This window comes from Pararge aegeria, chromosome 5, assembly GCF_905163445.1.
Source record: "Pararge aegeria chromosome 5, ilParAegt1.1, whole genome shotgun sequence".
Taxonomy (NCBI): Eukaryota; Metazoa; Arthropoda; class Insecta; order Lepidoptera; family Nymphalidae; genus Pararge; species Pararge aegeria.
In genome coordinates, this window is record NC_053184.1 from 7,038,612 (window position 1) to 7,063,524 (window position 24,913).

The 24,913-nt window shown below is 35.2% G+C and overlaps 2 protein-coding genes across 2 annotated transcripts; both read left to right on the top strand.

Annotated features, from left to right (window-relative positions):
• The first annotated feature begins 1 nt into the window (after nt 1).
• On the top strand, nt 2-15,774 carry LOC120623625 (zinc finger protein ztf-16). The gene is made up of 8 exons (XM_039889707.1): nt 2-277; nt 545-667; nt 4,073-4,245; nt 4,966-5,301; nt 6,963-7,264; nt 8,131-8,258; nt 8,738-8,920; nt 9,850-15,774. Exons 2-8 carry the CDS (start codon nt 593-595, stop codon nt 10,087-10,089), a joined length of 1,437 nt encoding a protein of 478 aa, XP_039745641.1. The 5' UTR covers nt 2-277; nt 545-592; the 3' UTR covers nt 10,090-15,774.
• A 1,707-nt stretch (nt 15,775-17,481) lies between these two features.
• Nucleotides 17,482-22,641, top strand: LOC120623920. Its single transcript, XM_039890213.1, has one exon. The coding sequence runs from the start codon at nt 17,482-17,484 to the stop codon at nt 22,639-22,641; it is 5,160 nt and encodes a 1,719-aa protein (XP_039746147.1).
• The last annotated feature ends 2,272 nt before the right edge of the window (nt 22,642-24,913 follow it).

Sequence of the window (24,913 nt, forward strand, 5' to 3'; positions counted from 1 at the left end):
AGTAGTGAAACAGAATGGGTATTGGTTTGATTAAAATGTTAGTGATTTCATTTTAGAATTCAAGAACATAATATTTAAGTTAAATAAGAAGTGTTAAATATTATTAAATGTCCAATTATCATAAGTTAATGGTGGGAACCCACTTATTTGTGCATTTACAGTTATTCGTGTAACACGTATTTTGTGCATAGAGTTCAAGCATTGAATTAGGCCACATAGCGATCTCTCCCTAAAATACCGCTGTTCTGGCTGTCGACGTATCAAGACGGGCAATCAAGTGAGTGTGAATATTTACCATATAAGTCCAAAAAACTCCATTTGTGTTCATTTAACTACAGCGGGATGCGAAGAGGATACAATAGATAAAGTTTATAAATAGTCTATCGTGAGTCGATAATTTGTATGTTTTCGTAAATGGGTCAACTCGCCATTCTTTTTGGATTTATTCGTAATGATGATTTCTAGTTTACAAACCTTTATTTAGTTAGTGTTTAAAGTTTGTGCATAATGTAATTGTCAAGTTTTGTGTGTGTTTACGTTTTAGAGGTGCGAGGCGGGAGAGTGATGATCAGAAAGCCCGCGATCTAATGTGATGTCATCAAAAGGGGAAACAGAGGCCGATTCTGGCACCGTGTCGCCGAATTTGTCAGCTGTTAAAAATGAACCGGTCAGTAGCTACAATAGTCATATTTTTTACTTCTATATTAACTAGTGATTCTTTAAGACATGGCTCATTGTTTTCATATTGAGATCAGATTGGCAATTATTGGTACAAAGTGGCACACTTATCAGGTTAAACCTTGAGTAACCTTATAATGCAACAATCCTGTAATACCATGAAGCAATCGAATTTGTTTGTTTGTGTGCTAATATACTGTTATAATATAATCTTTGAAACTAATATACTGTTTTTTTTAAATAATAAACTAGCTAGAGTATCCCTAAGTATTAAAACTGAAATAAGATAACCTTGAGTAACCTTATTACAATGCAACAATCCTCTGATACCTAAGAGGTAACATTTTATATGTTTGTAGAAAGTGGTCTCTGTTGCCTCCAGGCTCTAATTTCCTTTAACATGTCTTTCTTTCCGCATTATCACATACATGTCTAACAGCACAGCAAGTGACAGTATTATGTTGTTTTGGTTTTTAGTGCTAAGACTATGAAAGACAAAATATTTCATCCATTAAAAAATTATACTATTCCTAAATAAAACATTACAATTGGTGTAGGAAACTTTTTTTAGGCTACAGGCTTCTTGTTACTACAATCATATAAGTTGCAATTACATTTCATTTTCAAAAATAATAGGATATAAATTATAATTAATTACTTAAATAAATAATCCAATGCAAACAAAACAAATATTGGTGTGATTTATGGATTGTGAAAAAAATATGTTTTAATATGAATTTAATGTTTCCAAAAAACAAACTATTTAATTAGAGTAATAATATAATATTATGGGATTTTTAATCTAGTTATGATAAATATTTTCATCAAGTGATAGATAATTCAATTGCAATTTGCAATGATCACTTTTTGATATTGATTGGTGCTTTTGGTTTACAAGCAGTTTTCTTAAATGCCACAACTAAAAATGAACCTGACATAGTGATTCATAATTGTAATTGCCTAATGCCTATCCCAGTGTAAATCATTAACTAATATATAAAGCTGAAGAAGTTTTTTTTGTTCACTTGATTATTGCAATAATCTCACGAACTACTGGTCCGTTTTAAAATTCTTCAGCGTTGGATAGCCCATCTATTGATGAAGGCTTTAGGTTATCATCACGCTTAGACCAATAGTAGCATAGCACCAATAAAGATTTTGTTAGTCTTAGTAGCCCTTTTAGTTTTATTTATAATTGGTAAGAAAGTACAGTTAGTTGATTGTCTGATCCTGCTTTGTGGATTTGCATGACGATTATGCCATTTTTATTTTTGTCCGCACATCCCAAGAGTTTTTAGGGTTCCATTTGGGCTTTGAAATAAGTAATTGTGCCACATATTCAATAGTGCTAAAGACAAAGATTTAAATAATGTGATTTATGTTAAACTAATAATCAAAAAATAAAAGAATGGAATATTACATTCCTTTCTTTTATTTTTGTATAATAATGCAAAAAATTTTGGAAATTAAATAAGGAAAACAGGAGTTACTGTTGCATTGTATATTCACTTGTATTGTAAAAAGCTCTATGTAATCTATATATCCTCAAATTAGGACAGATGTAATATTTACTATGTGTTATCTCCAAGATATTATTACCCCTAAAGTCTGCACTGTAATAGTTTTTCCCTACATGTGTTATAACAGAGATTAATAAAATCCGGTACCTATTGGTATGATTTATTAGTACCAGTTGTTTGGCAATGGTTCATATAATTATGTTTTAACAACATTTTTGCAAATATTAAAATAGGTTTTTAGCAAAGTAGTAAAGTTGATCTGTTATTATTTATGGTAGGTGTTTTATTGCCTCTGTTTTTTTTGTTCCACTTTTAAATTTGCAAATAGACTAATTCAATGTATCACTACAAATTAACAACACACCACTAAAATACAGTATAACCTTGTTAGAACTATGGAAATAAAGGTTAAGGATTGCTTGTGGTATCCAGTTAAATTGTAGTGCCAACTGTCAACAAAACAAGAATATTTTGTGCATCAGCCTGGAACCCTTTTTTTCCTTTTTATAGTAACAATTGATAGACCAAACAGATGGCCCCACTTCATGGTAAGTGCAAAGCCATCGCCTTAATCTTTTATCATTTTGGCACCAATATTAAAATGTTGTTGCGACAATCATCCTGTCCATATGTAGTAATATAGTAAGTTAGCCTTTGATTATGAGTAATACATCATGAAACATGGTTTTTTTAAACGCATATAAATTTGTTAGTTAATTAATTTAATTTTTCTATATGTTTATGTGGTGTACAATAAAACTGTATTCATTCATTCATAAATTAGTGACACCTAAATACACTCTGTAAATGGTACAGAAGTAATTTGTTGGATGGAGTATGCTATTGTATAAGCGTATGCTTATGAAATATGATCCCTAAGGTAATTTTGGACTTAGCAATGCATAAGCTTAAACAATGTGTTAAAACAGATTTACGATTTACTTATTATACATTAGAACGATTGCTATACAATTGATGATTTAATGACAAGCAAGCTTAGAAGCGCCTAGCTTCGCTTCGATCTCTCACTGGTGAGCTTCTTGTCGACTTCTTCTCCATAAAATCAGCCTTCCAAACCAGTATTACCGGTGTGCGGTCAAACAGCTAGACTTGACTTTTCAAATGTGCATAAAGTAAGCCTACTTAAAGCTTGAAAATTATAAAGACTTTTTGCACCTTTTGACTATTATATTATCATCATCGGAAATTATAGTGTCTGAAAACCGAAACATATGTTACACTTTCTTACTTTATGCAATGTGGCAAAGGCAAGATTTGTGAATAAGCTATCCAACATTCAGGAGGTGGTGAAACAGTAGTATAAATTAATGTACTTAATGTAATTAATGTTTTGACTGCAATAACTTAAACATTAGAAGTAAGAATAAACTTACAGTGCAATGTACTAGGTTACATAAAATTCATAATTCGTTTAAAGGAAATTGAATAAAATTCTACAATAAACTACCCATTGACATCTTGGAGATGTCTCTTAAAAAGTTCAAAGTTTGTATAAACGTAGGCTTATAGAAAAGTCCTATTTTAGTATAAAAGACTACATAATCAATAAAAAGCTTGGGTGTGAATTATTTCTCTAACCAGGTTGCTTTTCTAATAATTTTAAATGACAATGTGAGATGGTGATAACAACAAAAACATTGACTTTGACTTTGTATAATTTAGAATTCTGAATTCTTGGAAGTACATTAGGTACTTTTCTGAAAAGTGATTTTGACAAGCCATTTATTATGATTGCGACTGCCCAAGCACTTCTTTTTGCCTAATAATATACAGATCACGTCACCTATTTATAAGGAGTTTGTAATCGGTTCATCTACTCTTTGGTCAATGAAGATTTTTATTATTATTTACAGACGCCCGCAGCTAGCAAGGAAACCCCAAAAAGGGGTAGTACATTGTTGAAATGTACCACATGCAATAGTTTCAGTACGTTGAGCAGCCGCGCTCTCACCACACACATGGCGCAGTGTTCCCCCGACAACAACAATGTGGCGGCCGCACAGAATGCGGACGCACGACCGCACAGGTACAGAAGTTAAAGTCAAAACTTTTATTTAGATATTCCTTTTTACAGACGCTTTAAGCTGTAAGCTGTAAGCGTTTAAAACATCAAGGTTACGACTTCGGGAAACACTAACCTCACACACACGCACCTCTTTGCTTTTGAAAATAGGGTCAAAAAGGTAAATAATAATCTTTTCCTTGCTGTGAAATACCAGGGTTGAATGCCAGGTCGCGGGTTCGATTCCCTGCGAAATTTGGGAATTTAAAATTTCTGAATTTCTGATCTGGTCTTGTGGGAGGCTACGGGCATGGGTAGTGACCACCCTACGGACAAAGATGTGCCGCTAAGTGATTTAGTGTTCAGGTGTGATGTCGCGTAGAAACGTATTAAGGGTATGACTACCATAATTCCTAACAGGTTTCCTGAAAATATCTTAGACTGCATCATCCACGTGAAATTGCAGTCAAAATTCAAAATTAAAAAAACAAACATTCTTTTTATCTTCCGCCTTATTCTGCGTTTACAGTAAAAATTACACTAACAATAGAAAAAAGGTATTGTTTGAATTATTGAAAGTTAACTGTCAAACCTTTTTTAAAAAACTAAAATGTTGACTAACTTCACGGTGTCGGTTTTGTGTGACGGTGTGCGCGCGCATCGTAAACATTTACTTTCACCATTTTTCACTAACGCGCCAAAAGGAGTATAGTTTCAAAATAAAAATTATTGTAACTTTGACAGAAAACTGTTCGAATGCGACGTATGCAATATGAAGTTTTCGAACGGCGCGAACATGCGGCGCCACAAAATGCGGCACACGGGGGTCAAACCGTACGAGTGCCGCGTCTGCCAGAAGAGATTCTTTCGCAAGGACCATCTCGCGGAACACTTCACGACCCACACGAAAAGCTTGCCGTACCATTGCCCGATATGCAACCGAGGGTTCCAGCGACAGATTGCCATGCGCGCGCACTTCCAGAACGAACACGTCGGACAGCACGACCTCGTGAAGACCTGCCCGCTGTGTAGCTACCGCGCACCCACCATGAAGAGCCTCCGAGTTCACTTCTTTAACAGGTAACTTTAATTATTTGATAACTTTTTAGGAGCTTATCATTAAGCGTGGTATAACAAGAGAATGTATACAACGTTTAAACGAATAACCTAATACTGTTGAAGGGTTGCCCTTCTTATAATTTTAAATGACAATGTGAGATGGTGATAGCAAAAATAAAACTCCCGGCTAAGTTTGTTGTAGGCTTCTTATTAGCCTAGAACGCGTTTGCAACATATAGGGGTATGGGTTTAATATAACTGCCGTACCCCTAACAGGTCAGCCCGTTATCATCACTAACCAGAAGATGAGATGATGAGATCAGTCTCTACGCGACATCGTACCGGGACGATAAATCGCTTAGCGGCACGTCTTTTTCGGTAGGGTGGTAACTATAGTCGTAAAAATGTAATAGGCCCGTTTTGACATTTGTCATCGCGACGTAACTAGTTATGGAACCATAAGACTCGGGACTCGATACTCACGATAAATCAATTCAAGTTTGTATCAGTACTTGATTGATATTATTATGTATTGTAAAGTGTTCGTTCGTTCAAAGTATTCCTTTAACTTCACAACCAATACGCGTGACTGGCTGTTGATTATACGTCCACTTTTCAACATGTTGAAACAGAGTTAGTACTATATAACAACAAACACAAAAATCGAGTCAAATCACTATGTTTAAATTAATGTCCAAAATAGAAGAGCCTTAGTTAACGTAATAGTAAAAATATATATCAAACTTAAACGAGCGCACAGTCAACTTTACAAGATGAGGAACGAAAAACAGCGCAGTGCGCGCGGGGACGCTTCAGTCATGTGCCGCTTGGTCAGATACATCAACTCAGACTCATTATTCAGAATCCATTTTGAGAACCAAGCTCATTCTTTGCAGTAAAGATAACTACACAATATTTAATTTCGATATTCAGTAAAAAATGGTTACAGCTCTAGTATAAAAAAAAAAGACTGAGAACGTAACTTTTTTCGGAACGTTTCGCAACAATTATAAATTGAATGCTACTATAAAGTAAGCGCAAAAAGAATACTCGCGATATATTCTTTCATATTATTTAACGTCCCAAAAAAATTTACGTATTTTTTAAAACACTGTATGTAATTACCTTTCATTTTATTGTTTCTTTCAGTTTCGTTCCAAGTAACATTCTATGGTCTTGCACGAATGTCAAAACCGGCCTATTACATTTTTACGACTATAGCAGTAGACACCTCCCACCAGACAAAAATATTTAGTAATAAAATTCAGAAATTATAAATTCCCAAATAACCCCGGCCGAGAATCTAACCTGGACCTTCTACTTAAATTCATAGCGTTTTTCTGTTTAGTTTTCCTAATCCTAAGGTTGCCTGGCAGAGATCGCTACTTAGCGATAAGGCCGCCCTTTGTATCCTGCTTCATTCTTCATGTGTTTGTTCTTTTTTCTTGTCTCGTTTTTATGAGTGGTGTACAAATAAAGAGTATAAATAAATAAATAAATAGCGCTCACCGTTGCGCCAGGGAGATAGTCGGATGATGATATTAAAAGTAAAGAAATTTTCTTCATACTTCCTTCAAGAAATTTTCTGTGTACAATAATTATTTTGTCTTCTTCAGTAATTATTTAATTAGTTTATGTTGATATTAACATAATTTTCTAGAACCTTCTCTTTTGTATTACAGACACGGAATCGACTTAGATAACCCAGGCCCCGGCAACAACTCCGTCTCCCTACTAGCTGCCGGGATCGCCAACGCGGCGTACTCAGATGGCACGATGGACGCTAGTGCAATAAGCGCTCTAAGCGCTCTAGGGTCCGGTCTATCGGTGTCCGTCGCCGCGGCGTACTCCGACAGCGGCGACAGCAATGGCGCCCGCTCTGTTGACAACGCAACACCGCCAATGCACTACTTAACTCCGCACGTTGAGATATCGATGGCCGACAACAATGAGACCTTCTCCCCGGTGCACAATAACCATCAAGGTAGAGTTTTTTTTTATCCTACTACAAGTTAGCCCCTTATACTTTGTCTTCGCCATTGGTTGCCTGAAAAAAATCCCTATGAAGCGATAAGGCTGCGGCCGCGTAAAATGTATACGTTGTTTTGTTATACTTTTCTTTTTTAATGTATTTGTGGTGGCAATGAAAGTATATTTTCAAAGTCAAAGTCAAAAATATCTTTATTCAAGTAGGCCCATAGGTGGCACTTTGCGTATGTAGGTCGTAGGTCGCGTATTCGCGATGCGTACATAAGAATTACACGGTAGTGAGATGATGGCGATAACCACATTCGTAAACTTAAAACTAAAGCTACGAGGGTTCCAAACGCGTCCTGGTCTAAGAAGAAGCCCACAACAAACTTAGCCGAATGGTTTTTTTTTGTTATCACCATCTCACAATGTCATTTTAAATTATTAGAAGAGCAACCTGATTAGAGCCATAATTTACACCCAAGCTTTTTTATCGATTACGTAGTCCATTATACTATAATAGGACTTTACTATAAGCTTACGTTTAATACAAACTTTGAACTTTTTAAGAGACATCTCCAAGATGTCAATTGGTAGTTTATTGTAGAATTGTATGCAATTTCCTTTAAACTAATTATGAATTTTATGTAACCTAGTATATTGCATTGTAAGTTTATTCTTACTCCTAATGTTTTTAAATTATTGCAGTCACATTTTTTCTTAAATTTAGAAATGTTTTTATGAAAGTACATTAAATTTTCAAATCTGTACTGACTATACAATGTCATTATTTTAAAATCTTTAAATTTATCTCTCAATTACTCTCTCGGACCCATTTTTTATTTGTTATTCATTCAAAATTTCGCTGTTTTTTTTTAGATTCGCGTATGAACGGCGAGGGACCAAGCTCGCCGCAGTCAGGTGACAGTGCGGTGGCCAGCAGTTCGCTATCTGCTGGACTACCCACCAACATAACGCCCTCCATCACACTGATACCCATCAAACAGGTAAGAAAGACAGGAAATTTAGTGCATCATCATAATTTTTCTCAAACATGCTTGAAAATTTGAGCATTATTTGCACAACCTTCTACGTGATAAATCGAATTTGCTGTACTGGCCTAATACATGAGAGCGGCGGCCGGCAAAAGTTGTATGAAAATACGTATGTACGTAGTTGTTTAGGGGACATTAAATTATACATTAAACTGATGTCGTGTAATTTAAAAATGGAACTATATTTTATTTCGAAACATGACAACCAATGAGGTAAATAGGAAGCTGTTTATTAAAAAAAGAAAAAAAAACAAGTGTAAATGTTATTTTTCGTCATTCGATTTTGAAAAGTAATGGTATTTGACAAAATGAGTTAGATTGAAGATATGTTTGAGAAAAGTACCATACCAAGTTAGGCAAGTTAGAAAGAATGGAGTATAACAAGCTCTGTGCATGCATGGTCGCGGACTGTACCTCAATTATGTTTTAAGGAGCCAAACACGCAGGAGGAGTCGGGTCGTGAAGGCGATAACGAGGGCGAGACAAATGGGAAAGACAAACGCGATGTTACATCGAGCTTGTCGTCGTTGATCAAAGTGTCGCCTCTCAAGAGTTTGTTGCGAGAGGACCTACGCCGCCGCATCTCTGCCAGAGGACGCTCGCGCGCAAACAACGTATGTCGGTTTATATAACTTTATCCTCAAGGTCATTAAGTTCAGATGTACTAGCACACTTACCTAAAAAAGTATTTCTTATTGCCAAATATCAACTATAACGTAATGTTTATGTATTGTTTTATTATCAATAATACAATCTTCCGTATTTATTTTCTGGTAACACCGTCCCACTGAAAGAATTATTTCGAAGAATAACCATAGACGAAAAATTGCATTACAAATGTGTAGGAGAAACAGACTATTAGAGATACCAGATAACTTAGTTTAAATACACCGTTACTCGCCTTTATGAAATAATAAGTCACTGTTTAATCAATTCCTGCTACAGTGGTTCAGGATGAATAAAAAAATTTAATACATAGAACTGTTGTTTCTATTAAGTATCTTAAGTAAATAGGAAAACTGTTAGTTTTGTATACTTTCAATCACCATTTTACATTTCATTTTTTGAGTTATACTTGGTTGTATAACTTTGAATTCAAACCAAGTTATTTGGCTGAGCACGAGCAATTAAAAATCTACAGAGTTATTATCGAGTACTCGGCCCATCACTATTTCGGTTAAATACTGTTTTCCTGGCAGCTTACATAGAAGGTTAATTTAACTGTACATTGTAGGTTTTCATTGCCGTCAGAGTAGCAGGCAAACTAAAATAATTTAGAAAATACTTTCTTCTAAAAGATTGAAGGTGAATCCCTAAAATAGAAGTAAAATACGATTATCTCTACTATACTGCTTTAACAATAACGAAGTGTCATTTAAAATCCAAGACGTACTGAGGAGCGAAGCTATCGCCCGGCGCGACAACATAAGGTTGGGGGACATATAAGGGTGGGGATTAAGTGTTGCCACATCAAAATCCATGGGGTAATCTCACAAGTAGGTCAAGCGAGGCTCGGACACTTAAATGTTTGTATTGTTTTCAGGCGTCTCGAGCGTCGCCATCCGAGGGTGGAGTCATCACGTCAACCCACGGCGACGCAGCACTTGCGCCCGCATCGCTCGTATGCACTTTCTGTTCCATCACCTTCCCCGACTCCACGCTGTACTTCCTGCACAAGGGCTGCCACTGCGACTCGAACCCCTGGAAGTGCAACATATGCGGCGAGCAATGCTGCAACGTCTACGAGTTCAACTCCCACCTGCTCAGTAAGAGCCATCAATGACTGTTTGCTGGGGGGCCGTTCCAACGCTGACTTTACTCTTATACAGTACAACCACTTGTGTAAGTTACTTTATTGGTTAGTAATCTAGAGTCGTGCATAGTTGTTTTTGCCTTAAATTAAATGTTGTACGCACTTCAATATGCATTTATGACGTCATTGGAATTTACAGTTCGCATTCTGTTAATATTTACCTTTTTTCCCAGAAATAAATCCCCTAATATAAATTTTTTTTTATACCGTCAAACTTGCTACTATAATTTTTAAATTTAACTGTGAACGGAGATTGCATTGCATTTATTTGAGCTCAATAAATTCAACATTAATACTTTTTTTCAAGACAACATATTCACCCAATTTATTAGTACATGCACAATTTGGCGCAAATACACTTATTAATCGCAAAGGGATTAAATAAATTGGACTCAAACTTAGTAAACTTAATTATAGACCTTAATTTAAGCTGGAAAATGGTACGGCAAGAAGACATGCGTGTAACATTTATAACGACCAATAACAACGTACACGTTTTCGTGCGATCGTAACGTACAATAATACGTGCAAACATCGCGTCTTTGTAACTTATACATGTGGTGATACTGTACTGCACTCTATTCGTGTGCATACTGTAAGCACTTCCCACTTACTTGAACTTCACCTTTACTCTGCAACCTCTTCCTCTCCTAACCTAACATGATTTAGTTTTTCCTGGACTGTACATTTTCTTCTCAAGCCTCGTCACGTCTGGCACCAGCAGGTGGAAGTGCTTCGAATATGCTATACGCTGAACGTCCCCCCGAAGCTGTTGAACTTAAAAAGTGCAAATTATTTTTGAAGGTTATTTAGTGGTAATTATAGGTAATTGAGCGACGATATTTGTATGGATATTTTAGTGTTAAAATTATGTTGATAGGATAAATTCGGAATTCGGGTGCGATTCGACCCTGTCGAAGCCGATTCGATTGTGTTGATGCTTCGTCCATAAAACGACATTCCAAATTGTAATCTATGCATTCCATTATTATTCGAGATTGAGAAACTTAAACGGTGGACTTTGGTGGGGAATGAAGTGATACTTGAATTTTTATTGTCTTAAAAGATTTTTATTTATTATTTAATTAATTTCTTTGTACTTAAATGTACATGGGCGTTATTCAAAACAATATTTATAGAGTATTTTTGGTGCGATAGTGAATTTTACAAATGTTTATTAAGACCTATGGTAAAGAGTGTACAAATTAATATATTTTTACATTTCGCTGTTGACACGATGTTTATATAGAAAGGCAAAGCCTTATATTTCCATGATTATTTAATTTTTGTGATCGATAAATCAGACCGGAATTATGAATTCTACATTCCGTTATTTTAATTTATATTTCTCTTAATATGCATGTAATGCAAGTCCACGACTAATACTTAATGTACAAGTTGTTTTAATTATTTATTTTCTAAATTGATTATAGTAATGTAGCAATACATTTGCATGTACTTAAAATTTATCGATTAGCAAATAAGTTATATGAAACGAAATCTGACCATTATAAGAAAAACGCACTTGCTCAATAACATGAAAATGGCTCAACAAATTATAAAAAAGTGCTTAATATTTCGTTGCGTCCACGCACAAAAGATGGATTTTAACATACATGATATCACGTGCTTATAATGGTGTCTAATTATTGATTTATTTATATATTTTTTATCCCAATTGGTATTTAATCTGTCACATACCGTGTTTGTCTGTGGCATGTGGAAATCGATTTTAGCAAGTAATCATTTAAATATTTCTCTGCAATAGAAAAGTAAGGCAAGATGTGCTCAAAATTTGCTCGCATTAAATTTCGTCAACTTTATTTTATACTTCGCGAATTAATTGGAGAATTAAAAAATTAACAGGCTTTAACTGATTAGCTTTAGAATCGATTCTCATTTCAGTACTTAATCTTTGAATATGATTTAAGATCCAGCAACTTCTAAAACGGTAGTTATCTAATCCAAAGTTTTTAAAATTTGACTTAACTGAAAAACGTTAATGTTAATCTACATTTTTATGGCTGCCATGACCTACTTTCTCGCATAACTCACACTTGTTCTTACTTTTACTTTAAAAAAAGATTCTTGGTAAAATTATACACGGATCACTGTTTACCTATTCTATAGTTTAATATATAACGAGAGTCAAGTTCTCTTCATTTGGATTGGTTGACTTTTGTTTTTATAAGATGCAATGTGGCCGGTTACTTAGTTTTCTAATGCTTTGTATATTTAGTGTGAATTCTCGATTTAACAAATGTCACGATTTGAAAGTTCTATAAATTGGGCAGATCAAGTAACAACACTCACATTTGTTAAGTTGAAAATTTATACTTCGGGTTTGATACAGTTTACATAGAAGATTTATGGGTCTTTGCTATAGCCTGTTCAATCTTAGGCATCATCATCTAGGCCCTGGTTTTAAAGATATTGTAATATTAAATACCCAAAAAAATATACTTCGTTACGTTAAAATTTATGCTGGAACTTAGCCTGACTATGTAACTTTTAAGCCAGACTTGAAAAAATCGTCATTTAATATGTTTGCAATCTTAACGAGTTTCAGACTTAAATCGCCTAGATGATATCCAGGGCTAGATGATATCGGAGTCCGTCCCGTCAACGATGAAAACGAATCTATGTAATTAAGAACAGGGCAATATTGGTGCAAATTCGATCGTACATCAATCCTAAATAATAGCAATGCCAATGCGACAAGATAAATAATGTAAATTAATTTTGACGTTAATTTTTGCAATAACTATCTTTTAGTATCCTTTGGCTACTGTTAACTGACTAGTTCGTTTGTATTATTTATCTTCTCTCAGTGGCTATAACTTACACAAAAATGACAGGTATAAAAGTATTTCTATCCTTTACCAATGATGCCTGTTGAAATGTATATCAAGATTATGAACTGTCAATTTGGTTAAGACCTTTATGGGAGGATTTGTGTAAAATTACAATGGTTGGTCTATTAACCTCGGAATTCCACCCCAAAACCTGAGATTTACATTCCTGTAGCTAATAAGTACTTAATATCGGTTGTGGTCTTGCCTGTTAAGTTTAACGAAGTCGACTTAGGTGGAGCTGAAATTACGTTTACCAACGAAGTTATATTATTGTTTTGTTATTGACATTTGCTGTAGGGTAAGGAGTCGGTACGCGGCATGGACCTAGTGAGTTACCTGAACGAGCAACACATATTTATTCATAGATATTCTTATATTCTATTTCATTGTTGGTGTTTTTATTGTGTAGTGTTGGATAATTTTTGTTGGTCCCGAACGCCGCGCCGCGAGTTAAAACTAAGCGTAGTATAAAGTTAAGAGCTATTAATATTATTAATCGGTAACCCCATTGGGCGCCTTTAATTAATCCGTCCATATCTAACGATAGATATTGCCTTTAATATTTAATAGAGATAATATATTTATAGATTATATTAATGTTACATTAAGGAGAGATCTTAATTATAATAAAACGTTTACAGAAATACAGAGGTTTACAGAATTAGTTAAATTTATATATGTATATTGCTTGTCGTTGTATCGGATATAGGGAACCGCAAATATGTATCAACTTTCTGCTTCTTTTAGTAATTCGGATCAGAAACCTCTGTAATAATATCTTAAGTTATTTACGGTGTTTCATGATCAACATCGATTATAGTCTGTTCAACGTCGAATTTTGTTATACACAAAACTGTTCTACCATCGATCATTAAGATTTAAGTTCTGCTGCTGTCAATATAATTATACATCGATGAAATTATACTGTTTTTACCTGCGTCCAACAAAATGAGACAATTAGCGTACACAAACTTCAACTTTATTTACGTGAGAAAACAAGACAAGTCCTTTTCTCTCTATAGATATAGAATAAGATGACAGTAATATTCCCGTTTAGTTGGCTTTTGTAAATGTGCAGTATCTCAGGTGTTGATACTTCTGTGGTTCCCTAATCCAACTAACTATGTTGCATTAACGATTGATCGAGTGTAAGTTTGGAAAACTACAACTTGATTATTTTTAATGCAGACGTTTAAGCACGAAACATATAAGTCGAAGCGGAGGTACTCCGGTTATTAAGGTATACTTCGCGGGCATAATCCGGATCGGAATCTTGTGTAGTATGTTTTTGAAATCCGACTATACTATACCTCGCTCAGGCTTGTGTGTTGAGTGCTATAATTGTTGCAATATCGCGGTCTATTTTTTGTGTGGTTTTAGATAATTTATCGAAACAGATATACTTATTTGTTTCAAAGCAATTTATGCAAAATTGACGTCAATTGTATAGTTAATTCTTAGCTGTATATCAAGTTATGTATGAGAAGGTTTAATGAGTAAAATTACTATGCCAATTATAATTGATTTGGTTTCAAGACAATTGGTTATTAATTTAAATGATACGTACAGTTATTCTCACGTAGAAATAGGTTTCCAAAGAAGATTTTATATTTCATATTTAAGCACTGCATGCATATCTTATAAAAACTAGCTACCCCTAATGGTCCATTTGGTGCTCAAAAAAAGGAAAAGTTATTCTGTATTTAACACAAATATTCAGAACGGGAGTGTCATTTCCTACAGCGTTGTTTGTATTGTGAGAAGATCCAAGGCTACTAAGAAAATATACTGTACAAGTTTGTGTGGATTATGTAAATGTAAAGAATCTTTTGGAGCAAGTAGGGATAAGATACAGTAGAAAACGCGACGATAACTCAATTCGCTCCTCGTTTCTTTGTGATGTGGATTTTTTATTGCCAAAACGCGCGTTGGTATCTACTTTTCAGCGTTCAAAATAATAATTTTACAAAAAAAAACTTACTTATTAAATCATACGAAATTTTCTCTAGTTTAATAACATACATCTAATTTCATATGTAATAAGTGTGATATGTACAATTTTGAAATGGTTGGGAGAGCGGGCAATGAAAATAGCTTTTATATTGTAGTTATATCTAAATAAGGACATTACATCCATTGTTTTAATTAAGTTTAATATATTATTAAAATCGATCTCTTTTGCTTGGCTCAGTGTTACATCTGCGGCCTTAAGTAGATGATTTCCGGGTCCGTTACGCGGATCAGATCAATATGACCCATTTTTAAATAGGTTCGCAAAATGACACTGAATACCCAGGGTTCTAGTCAGTCGGGCTAGCTACCCTTCTGGCACATTCATACTGCCCACCGATTTCGCGTATCGGTATGAATCCCGTAAGGTTTGGATTATTTGTCAATACATTCTATGTGTATGAATTCTCATTTTAAGATTGCATCATCATCAGTTAAAATCACATTAAATCACTAACTTTCCATCAATGTAAACAAAAACTTTGGAAACCTACGGTACAAATCATCAACTTTATTTTAAATCTTCCAATCAATATTTGTCGTAAGTTGTATCTTGGTTTACAAAAAAAAAATATAACTGTACAAAAGATCACCTTTTCGCTAAATATACTTAAACAGAAATGCTCTAGAGTAGCAATCCTCACCCTAATACCAAAACACAGCTTACCAACATTTTAATTTGTTTTAAGTTGTTATATGCGTGTAAAACATAGTTTAAGTTAATTGTTTTAAAAGCAATTATTTGTAAATGGTAGGCGAGTTGAGATCATCGTTGATATTTGCTGTTACATTTTATTATGTTGTAATTATTGAGAGTAATAATAACATATTTTACTAATACTTAATGAAGAAAAAACTATTTATGATCTACCAGTTTAAAACTCGAGTGATAGTAAACGATATCAAATTGTAGCAATTTGTGCCTTAGATCAGTAATATAAATGAGAATTATATATATCATGTTTTCGAAAATTATTCAACTCTTATAGATGTGTGAATTTTTAACAAAGTAAGTAGGTATATGTCACATTGAAAAAATATATATTTACACTAAAGTATTATATTAAATGAAATGTTATTTATTTATATATCTATAGTGAAAATATATTTGCAATATGGCTGTTTTGCTTGTTTTTATAATGGAAAATTTTATTTGCAGTTGAATATATTGTCGTCTTGTTATGATGATCTAGAAATATGAAGGAATGGTACTTACCAAGTATGTAGTTCTATTTATTTACTTATAATAATTTGGTAAAGGGTCTAATGAAACATTAATAAACTATGAGATAAACTTGTTTTCTTTTTTTTCTTCTTTTGCAGACATAATATAGATTTTTAACTACCACTGCATTAGTTTGTACTTTGTAGTAAATTTAATTAAGTTACATATTTTTTATTTAAAAGCATTTAAATTAATAAGAACAGAAGCGGAAATAGTTTGAATCCTTACATTGCCGTATTTACCTCCGTTAAGGCGAATAAGTTACCTCCGCGTCGCCGTAAAAATTCGCAGCATTTTAAGTACCAAAGACTTCTATGGAAATCTGTTCTAGTAGGTAAAGATGTACCGCCGATATATTTGGCGTTCCAGAACAATTTCACGCAGAAACCGATTAGGAGTATGGATGTATTATAAACCCATGCCAAGGTTTACCCGTTATCATCTTAAGAATGCATATGATCCACTATCAGGCAGGGCTCTAAACCAGTTCAATTTACCGGAAAATGATGGTTAATAACCGGTTTATTTTAATCGTAGACAGAGAAGCAAATAGACAAATGGATAGCATCCGTCGCATTCACACAAGTAAGAGAACAACTTATGTATACGTGTTTAAGGTTGAATAAGTTATTTTTTAAGTAATGCGATAGATGGCGCTGTTTTGGTCTTATTTAATATTGTATCGCGCTATGAAGATTCTTTACTAATAATTAGAATAGGCCTCCTTGAATGTTATTAAGGTTGAGAATTACAGTGAACAAAATCTTGCTCAGAGTTTTATTTTATCACTCGGGTTTGGTGTGGGTGCGATCATTGGTTCTTCGAGCCGGAAATAGGCTGGCTGAGGAGTGGTGAAATAGACCGCGTCGACACAGAGACGGATTGTCACTGAGGGCGCTAGGGTGCTGCAGCATCAGGTTTAAGCTGTACTAGTCAGTACGGCCATAGCGTCAGCAGGTCCAGAAGTGAAGCGGCAGCGGATCTATGAGCGGAGCGGAAGCGGATCTATGAGCGGAGCGGAAGCGGATCTACGAGAGGTGCGGTAGCGTACGCACGAGCTGTGAGTGCAGTGTTAGTGCGGTATCAGGACAACTGTGAGTACTTTAAAAAATCATACGACAGCTAGAGACTTAGATTGAATTGAAGTGACAGACTCTGTTAAAGTTAAAGTAATTGCCAGGACTTAGAAAATATAAACAAAAAGTGAATATACGGGGAACCTATGCCCAATTTACTTAGAATTTCTGAAACACTTAGAAAAATTTAATGAAAATGGATCTTTTAGAAATTCAAGAAGAAATAAAGTCTCAAATTGACAAACTAAGAATAAATTTCAAAAAATGTGCAAAGGATAGATTAACTCGTCAATACATTGAGACAAGATTGCAAGCATTAGAAACAAAATATAAAGAATTCACCAAAAATCATGTGGAATTGATTAAGAAAAGAAGCTCTTTGAGTACCGACTACTTTAGCGAAGACGTTTTTGGGTCTGTTGAGGAGTTTTATTTAGAATTCAAGACTGAGTTGAAAGAAAGGTTGGATAGTTCTGTAATGAAACAACAAAGAGATACATCTTTAAACGTCACTGGAAATTTCAATAGTGCAGTCAAATTGCCCAAAATAACGATACCAGCATTCTCCGGATTGTACACTGAGTGGTTGAGTTTTCGCGATCTCTTCAAGTCACTTATACATGGCAATGAGGCACTTGATAATGTCCAAAAGCTTCACTATTTAAAGGGACACCTAACTGGCGAAGCGGAACAACTCGTACGTCACATACCCATCACAAACGACACGTACATTCAATGTTGGACTCTTTTGGAAAGCCGATACAACAACAAACAATATTTAGCTAATTCCATACTCAAGCGATTCTTTTCGCATAAAAATGTTACGTCTGAATCCAGTACTTCGATTAAACTGTTATTAGATGGTACTAATGATATGTTAAATGGTTTGTCAAATTTAGAGATTGATACTAGTTCATGGGACATTATTGTGATTTACATCGTTAGTCAAAAACTGGATTCAGAAAGTCGCAAGCTATGGGAAATTAGAGTTAGCGAGTGTTCCAATAAGCTGCCTACGATTAATAATTTTACGGAATTTTTGGAACATCGGTTCCGCTCACTTGAATTTTTGGATACTAAAGCGACTAAGCAAACTATTGCACGCAGTTATGTTTGTCAAGATTCTGTTAAAGTCACTGAATCTTGTAAATATTGTGATGAATTTCACAAGATTTACAATTGCAAGAAGTTTAGTCAACTAAGTGTTGACGCGCGTCGTGAGTTTGTCCGGTCCAACTCATTGTGCTTCAACTGTTTGTCTAATTTCCATTCCGCTTTTTCTTGTCGACTGTCCGCTAGGTGCCGCCTGTGTCACAAAAAACACCACTCTCTACTGCACCCACTAAACCCCAATCCACAATCATCTGATCAAGGAACTCAATCCGATGATCAAGTAGTGGATAGTATGGCTGCTACACTAAGCACATCTCCACAGAGTGAGGCGACTAACGTAGTCTCATGTTTTTCAAACATTCGAGGTCAAGCTTTGTTGGCCACAGCTATGATAAAGGCTGAGTCTAAGGCTGGTTCTACTATAGTTTTAAGAGCCTTGTTGGATCAAGGCTCTCAGGCTTCATTTATCACGGAGTCTGCTGTCCAGTTATTAGGCCTTAAGAAAATGCCAATCAAAGTAGACATATCCAGGCTAGGTGATGAGGGCAGTATGCCCTGTAAGTCAATGGTATCGATAAAGATTCAATCACGCCTAGATTCCTCGTTTGTCATCGAAATCCAAGCGTATGTATTAAAGAAACTTACATCATTTTTACCTGAGAAAAACATTGTCAAATTAATTTCAACACTTCCTGCGCTTGAGTTGGCTGATCCATTTTTTGGTACACCCAATAAAATTGATATGGTATTAAGTGTAGGAGTATACTCCAAGATACTATTAGAAGGTTTAATCAAAGGTCCGCCCGGGACTCCTATTGCTCAAAAGACGCGGCTAGGCTGGATTTTATCAGGTGACATTTACGACCCAAATAGTCGTAATTCTGAATTGTATAACAATGTTATTGTTAGTATGCATGTTCAATCATGTGAGAACGATATTCTGAAAAAATTTTGGGAAATAGAAGAGTGTAAATCAGTTAGCAAAAAATTGCTTACAGAAGAAGAAGAAAATTGCGAAAAGTTGTTTTCTGAAACCACGAAAAGAGACAACTCCGGACGATATATCATCAAATTACCTTTTCGACAGAATGATCCACCCTGCAAATACGGTGATTCCAGGCATATTGCACGTAAAAGATATTTTTTGTTAGAAAAAAAACTGTTAAGAAACCCAGATCTTAAAGTACAATATGCTGCCGTAATAAAGGAATACTTCGATTTAAATCATATGGAGGTAGTTCCACGTGCAGAAAGAGATAAACCAAATGTCGTGTATTTGCCTCACCATGCAGTCATACGAAATGACAAAAGCACGACAAAGGTACGTCCAGTTTTCGACGCTTCTTGTCAAGGGATTAATGGCGTGTCGCTTAACAATGATTTAATGATTGGACCCACGCTACAACCAGAGTTACGACAAATCATTATGCGTTGGCGTTGCCATCCGATATGTTTGATCGCCGATATCATTAAAATGTACAGACAGGTCAAAGTTTTTGAAGAACATGTTGATTTTCAGCGTCTTTACTGGCGTGACAGCCCAGACTCTGATCTACAACATTTCAGGTTATTGCGTGTTACTTTTGGCACATCAGCAGCACCTTACCTTGCTGTAAGATGCCTACAGCAACTTGCATATGATGAAGGAAATGATTTTCCATATGCTTCAAACCGCGTCCTTTCTGATTTTTACGTTGATGATCTTATCACCGGTTGTGAAACAGAGGAGGAAGGACGGCAAATTTATAAGGAAATGAATGAATTGCTCAGTCGGGGTGGGTTTCAACTTCAAAAATGGTCTACTAATAGCACAGACTTGATGAAAGAAATAGAAACTGACAATGAAGGCAAAGATAAGTTAGAGATAAAAGTAGACACAGTCGTGAAAATTTTAGGAATAACCTGGAATAGAGAAAGGGATGAATTCCAATATACAGTCCAACTGCCTCCATTGACAACACCTGTCACAAAGCGAAGAGTAATTTCAGATATTGCCCGGCTTTACGATCCTCTTGGATGGATTTCACCTGTAATAATAACAGCCAAGGTGTTTATACAAAAACTCTGGCTGTCCGGCATCGGTTGGGACCATGAGTTGCCAAATTTGTTATTACAGGAATGGATCGAATATCGTGCAAATCTCAAAAATCTCATAGAGTTTAGAATTCCCAGATGGATCCAAACGGACAGTAAAGCCATCCTTCGTGAGCTTCAAGGATTTTGTGATGCGTCTAATGCTGCATATGCAGCTGTCATTTATTTAAGAGTCATTGATAGCCAAATGAATGTGCACGTTCACCTCATCACTTCCAAGACTAAGGTATCTCCAATAAAACAGGTTTCAATACCTCGTTTAGAACTTTGTGGCGCGGTTCTTTTAGCGAAACTTCTTAATGAAGTTTCGAATTCAATGGAAATATCAAAGGAAAATGTCCATGCTTGGACAGATTCTTCAGTTGTCTTGGCATGGTTGAGAAGTCATCCCAGTAAATGGAAGACATTTGTCGGTAATCGTGTTTCGGAAATACTTACCATTATGGAAAGCAACCAGTGGTCTCACGTGGTCTCGAAAGATAATCCTGCAGACTGTGCTTCCAGGGGCATAAGTGCCGAAGACTGCTGCAAAAGTAAACTGTGGAAATATGGACCAAAGTGGTTAGAAAATAAGACCATAAATTACAGCAAAGGAACAATGGAACAAACAAATTTAGAAGAGAAAACAAAAACCGTTATTTGTAATGTGACTGCAGAAAATAGAGACGAGACTATAATTTCTAGATTCTCATCTTTGAGAAAACTAGTAAGAGTAATAGCATATTGTAGAAGATTCATACTCTATAAAAAATCAAATAATAAAGAAAAATGGCTTACCTTTACCGAAATCAACAACGCTCTGCATACCTGTATAAAGATGTGTCAACATGAACATTTTAATAATGAAATAGAAAGTTTAAAGGAAGAGGGCAGGGTTAAAAGAAAAAGTATTCTACTTTGCTTGAATCCTTACTTAGATGCTGGTGAAGTCCTGCGAGTTGGTGGTCGGTTGCAAATGGCTAGAATCCACGATAAGATGAAGCATCCTGTAATAATACCACATAAGTCTCATTTTACTGACCTGTTGGTGGCTGATGCACACGAACGCACACTACACGGTGGACCACAATCAATGCTCAATTATTTAGGAACTAAATATTGGGTTATTAATGCTAGAGGACTTGTTAGACAGCATTTCCGAAAGTGTGTGACTTGCGTTCGCTATTCTGCTCAAGCAAATCAACAACTGATGGGTCAATTACCAACGGCCAGGGTTACGGCAAGTCGCCCCTTTTGTCAAAGTGGGGTTGACTATGCCGGGCCAATCGCAGTCAGGCCCCATAAGGGTCGAGGGTATCATGCCACAAAGGGCTATATTTGTTTATTCATATGTATGGCTACTCGAGCTGTACATTTGGAAATGGTCAGTGATATGACATCGCAGGCCTTCATAGCTGCTTTCAAGCGCTTCACCGGAAGGAGAGGTCATTGTCTTGATTTGTGGAGCGATAATGGTACTACATTCGTCGGGGCCAATAAAGAGTTAAAATCCTTATTTGCTAAAGGGAGGGCAGGATTTCCTGCTGACATTATGGACTGGTTAGCTACTAATGGCACTAACTGGCACTTCATTCCGCCACATTCTCCGAACTTTGGAGGGTTGTGGGAGGCAGGAATAAAGTCTACCAAGACACATCTGAATCGAGTAATAGGCAATCACACACTTACGTTTGAAGAAATGGTTACAGTTCTTACTCAAATTGAGGCCTGTCTGAACTCTCGGCCCATTGGTCACGTTAGCAGTAATTCGGAGGATCCTTACCCATTAACTCCCGGTCATTTTTTGATTGGGGAACCAGTTATTTTAGTGCCAGAAAATAATTATGAAGGTTCCAATATAACAACTTTACAAAGATGGCATCTCGCGCAGAAATTGGTTCAAGACTTTTGGCGAAGATGGTCAGCCGAGTATTTGACAAAATTTTATCATAGACACAAGTGGTCATATCAAACAGCGGAACCAAGGGTAGGCGACGTGGTGTTGGTGAAAGAGGATAATCTTCCACCAGCGCGATGGCTATACGGCATCATCACCCAAAAGCACACTGGTCCGGACGGTCTCACTAGAGTTGTTTCACTAAAATGTAAGAAAACCATTATAAAACGATCAACATCGAAACTAATTATTTTACCTGTTAGGACCTTCTGATTTTATTAAGTTTTTTATTTGATGTTTAAATTTAGAGTTTAAGTTTAGTTATTTTTATCTAGGTTAAATTGTTATAAAATTGTTTTAAAAGTTTAAGTCATGCAGCATGTTCACATATTTTATTAGTTACAGCACGTAACGCACGTTCCACGTTTGTTATTTTTTTTTGTTAATTACCTCTTGTGTTACGGTGGGCGGTGAGATTGCTTTATTGTTAATATTTTATATATATATAAATTACATACATAGATTATGTGAAAACATAACATTACTTCAAAATTACAGTCCACGTTACAACAATTTTTTTAATTTTGTATGTGATGCAGTCTTATACTAATTATGGACATTCTGTCCATGGTGGGCGGTATGTTTAAGGTTGAATAAGTTATTTTTTAAGTAATGCGATAGATGGCGCTGTTTTGGTCTTATTTAATATTGTATCGCGCTATGAAGATTCTTTACTAATAATTAGAATAGGCCTCCTTGAATGTTATTAAGGTTGAGAATTACAGTGAACAAAATCTTGCTCAGAGTTTTATTTTATCACTCGGGTTTGGTGTGGGTGCGATCTTGTAAATAAACGAGATAAAGCGATAGGGTATTTTGTCTCATACCGCTTGCCGGTTTTTTCATGGATTAGCAAAGCACTTTGCGAAACAAGTTTGACAGTTAGCCATCGTTTTATTAGTAAGAGATACTTTTATTAGTAAGAAATTCGAGATAAACGGATTGTGAGCACAAAAATACAGTCCTAACTAATTTGACATTGTTAATATCCAGCTTCCGTGAAGAATTTCTGCAAAAACATGGCTCGGTGCAGTGTTTTAGGATGTAAAAGTGATAGAGAACGTAAATTTTCAGATTTGTCGTTCCACTCGTAAGTACAATACTTTTGATTTGTTAAAAGTTTAGATAATTATCGTTTATTATATTTCTATAATATACAACACAATTTACAATAGAAAATAGATCGTTTATAAGGTTTTATGCTAATTTCAATCACACATAACCTAAAGTATAATAGAGTGCAGTGCTGCCTACATTCAGCATGAAAATTCCCCAAACTGCGCAGTTCAATTTATTAAAATTATAGAATTACAAGTTTCATGTGTCAATAATCATAAATTTTATTCCATGGATGTATGATACGATGTTGATGTATTAGAGAAAAAATGTATTTGGTGGAACTGTAAAAAAAAACTTGTTGACTCAAATATGCAAGCACTAAGTTGTAAAGTCTAAACCTAATTTTTTATACTCCTCGAAATATTTCGGAATACATCGAAGAAAGTCTTTGACCATTTCGATGTACAGAATGTATACAAAAGTATATATGCAAATAAATGATTATTGTTATATTATTACCATTATAACGTTGTTTTATTTTTTTCAGTATTTATGTTTCCCTATTCCAACTAATCACGAGCCGGAAGCCTTTCTCATAAAAACTGCCAAATTGCTTCACAGACCAACGTACTAATGTTATTCCATAAACTGTTCCCTTTTTACAATTAAGTTAATTACGGAACATCAAAAATTATTATGCAGTTCCTTTAGGATATGTTTCTAAGTGCAGCTGCTTCTAATGAAACAAATGCCTACATTTTGTATGGATCAAATAGTAATAAACAAATACCAACAAACTATAAGTGTGGTAGAAGACCTGAAATCTGGGACCTTAGAATCGGGGTAAAAAAAATGTATGGCAACACTTCTCAAAAATGCTCTGTCTCACAAGCGGCACGCCAACCATTCGTCTATTTACTTCTCTGTCTACGATTTTATGTTCTGAATTATACCGGTCAAATGATTGAACGAACTGAAATGCTATAGGTTACCGGTCTAACTGAGTGAACGACTTAGTAACCTTTAATTAACCTACATGAAACGGTTTATGCAAGGCTTTCGTAGCGCGTGCGAGTCTTACTTCTAGTATAAATAATACATATTTTTAAATAGATTTGTGTTGATATTTATAAATCAAGATGTATAAATAGAAAAAGTTTAATCTTAGGAATAAAAATTACTTAGGTACCCATTATATGACGTTTCGAATGCCTAATTTCAAAGAAAAAGCAAGCAATTTAAGAGAAATATTGTTTATAGAGTAAATAATGACCATCTAAACGTCCTGCTGCTTCAGATTACTCGTACTCAGAGAACCGGTTTCTCTGTTTACCCAGTTGTAAAAACGAAATCGAAACCTTTACCGAAATGATTCCAATACCGGGGTTAGTGACCGAAACTAATTTTCTGGTTTTTGAGCTCTGAT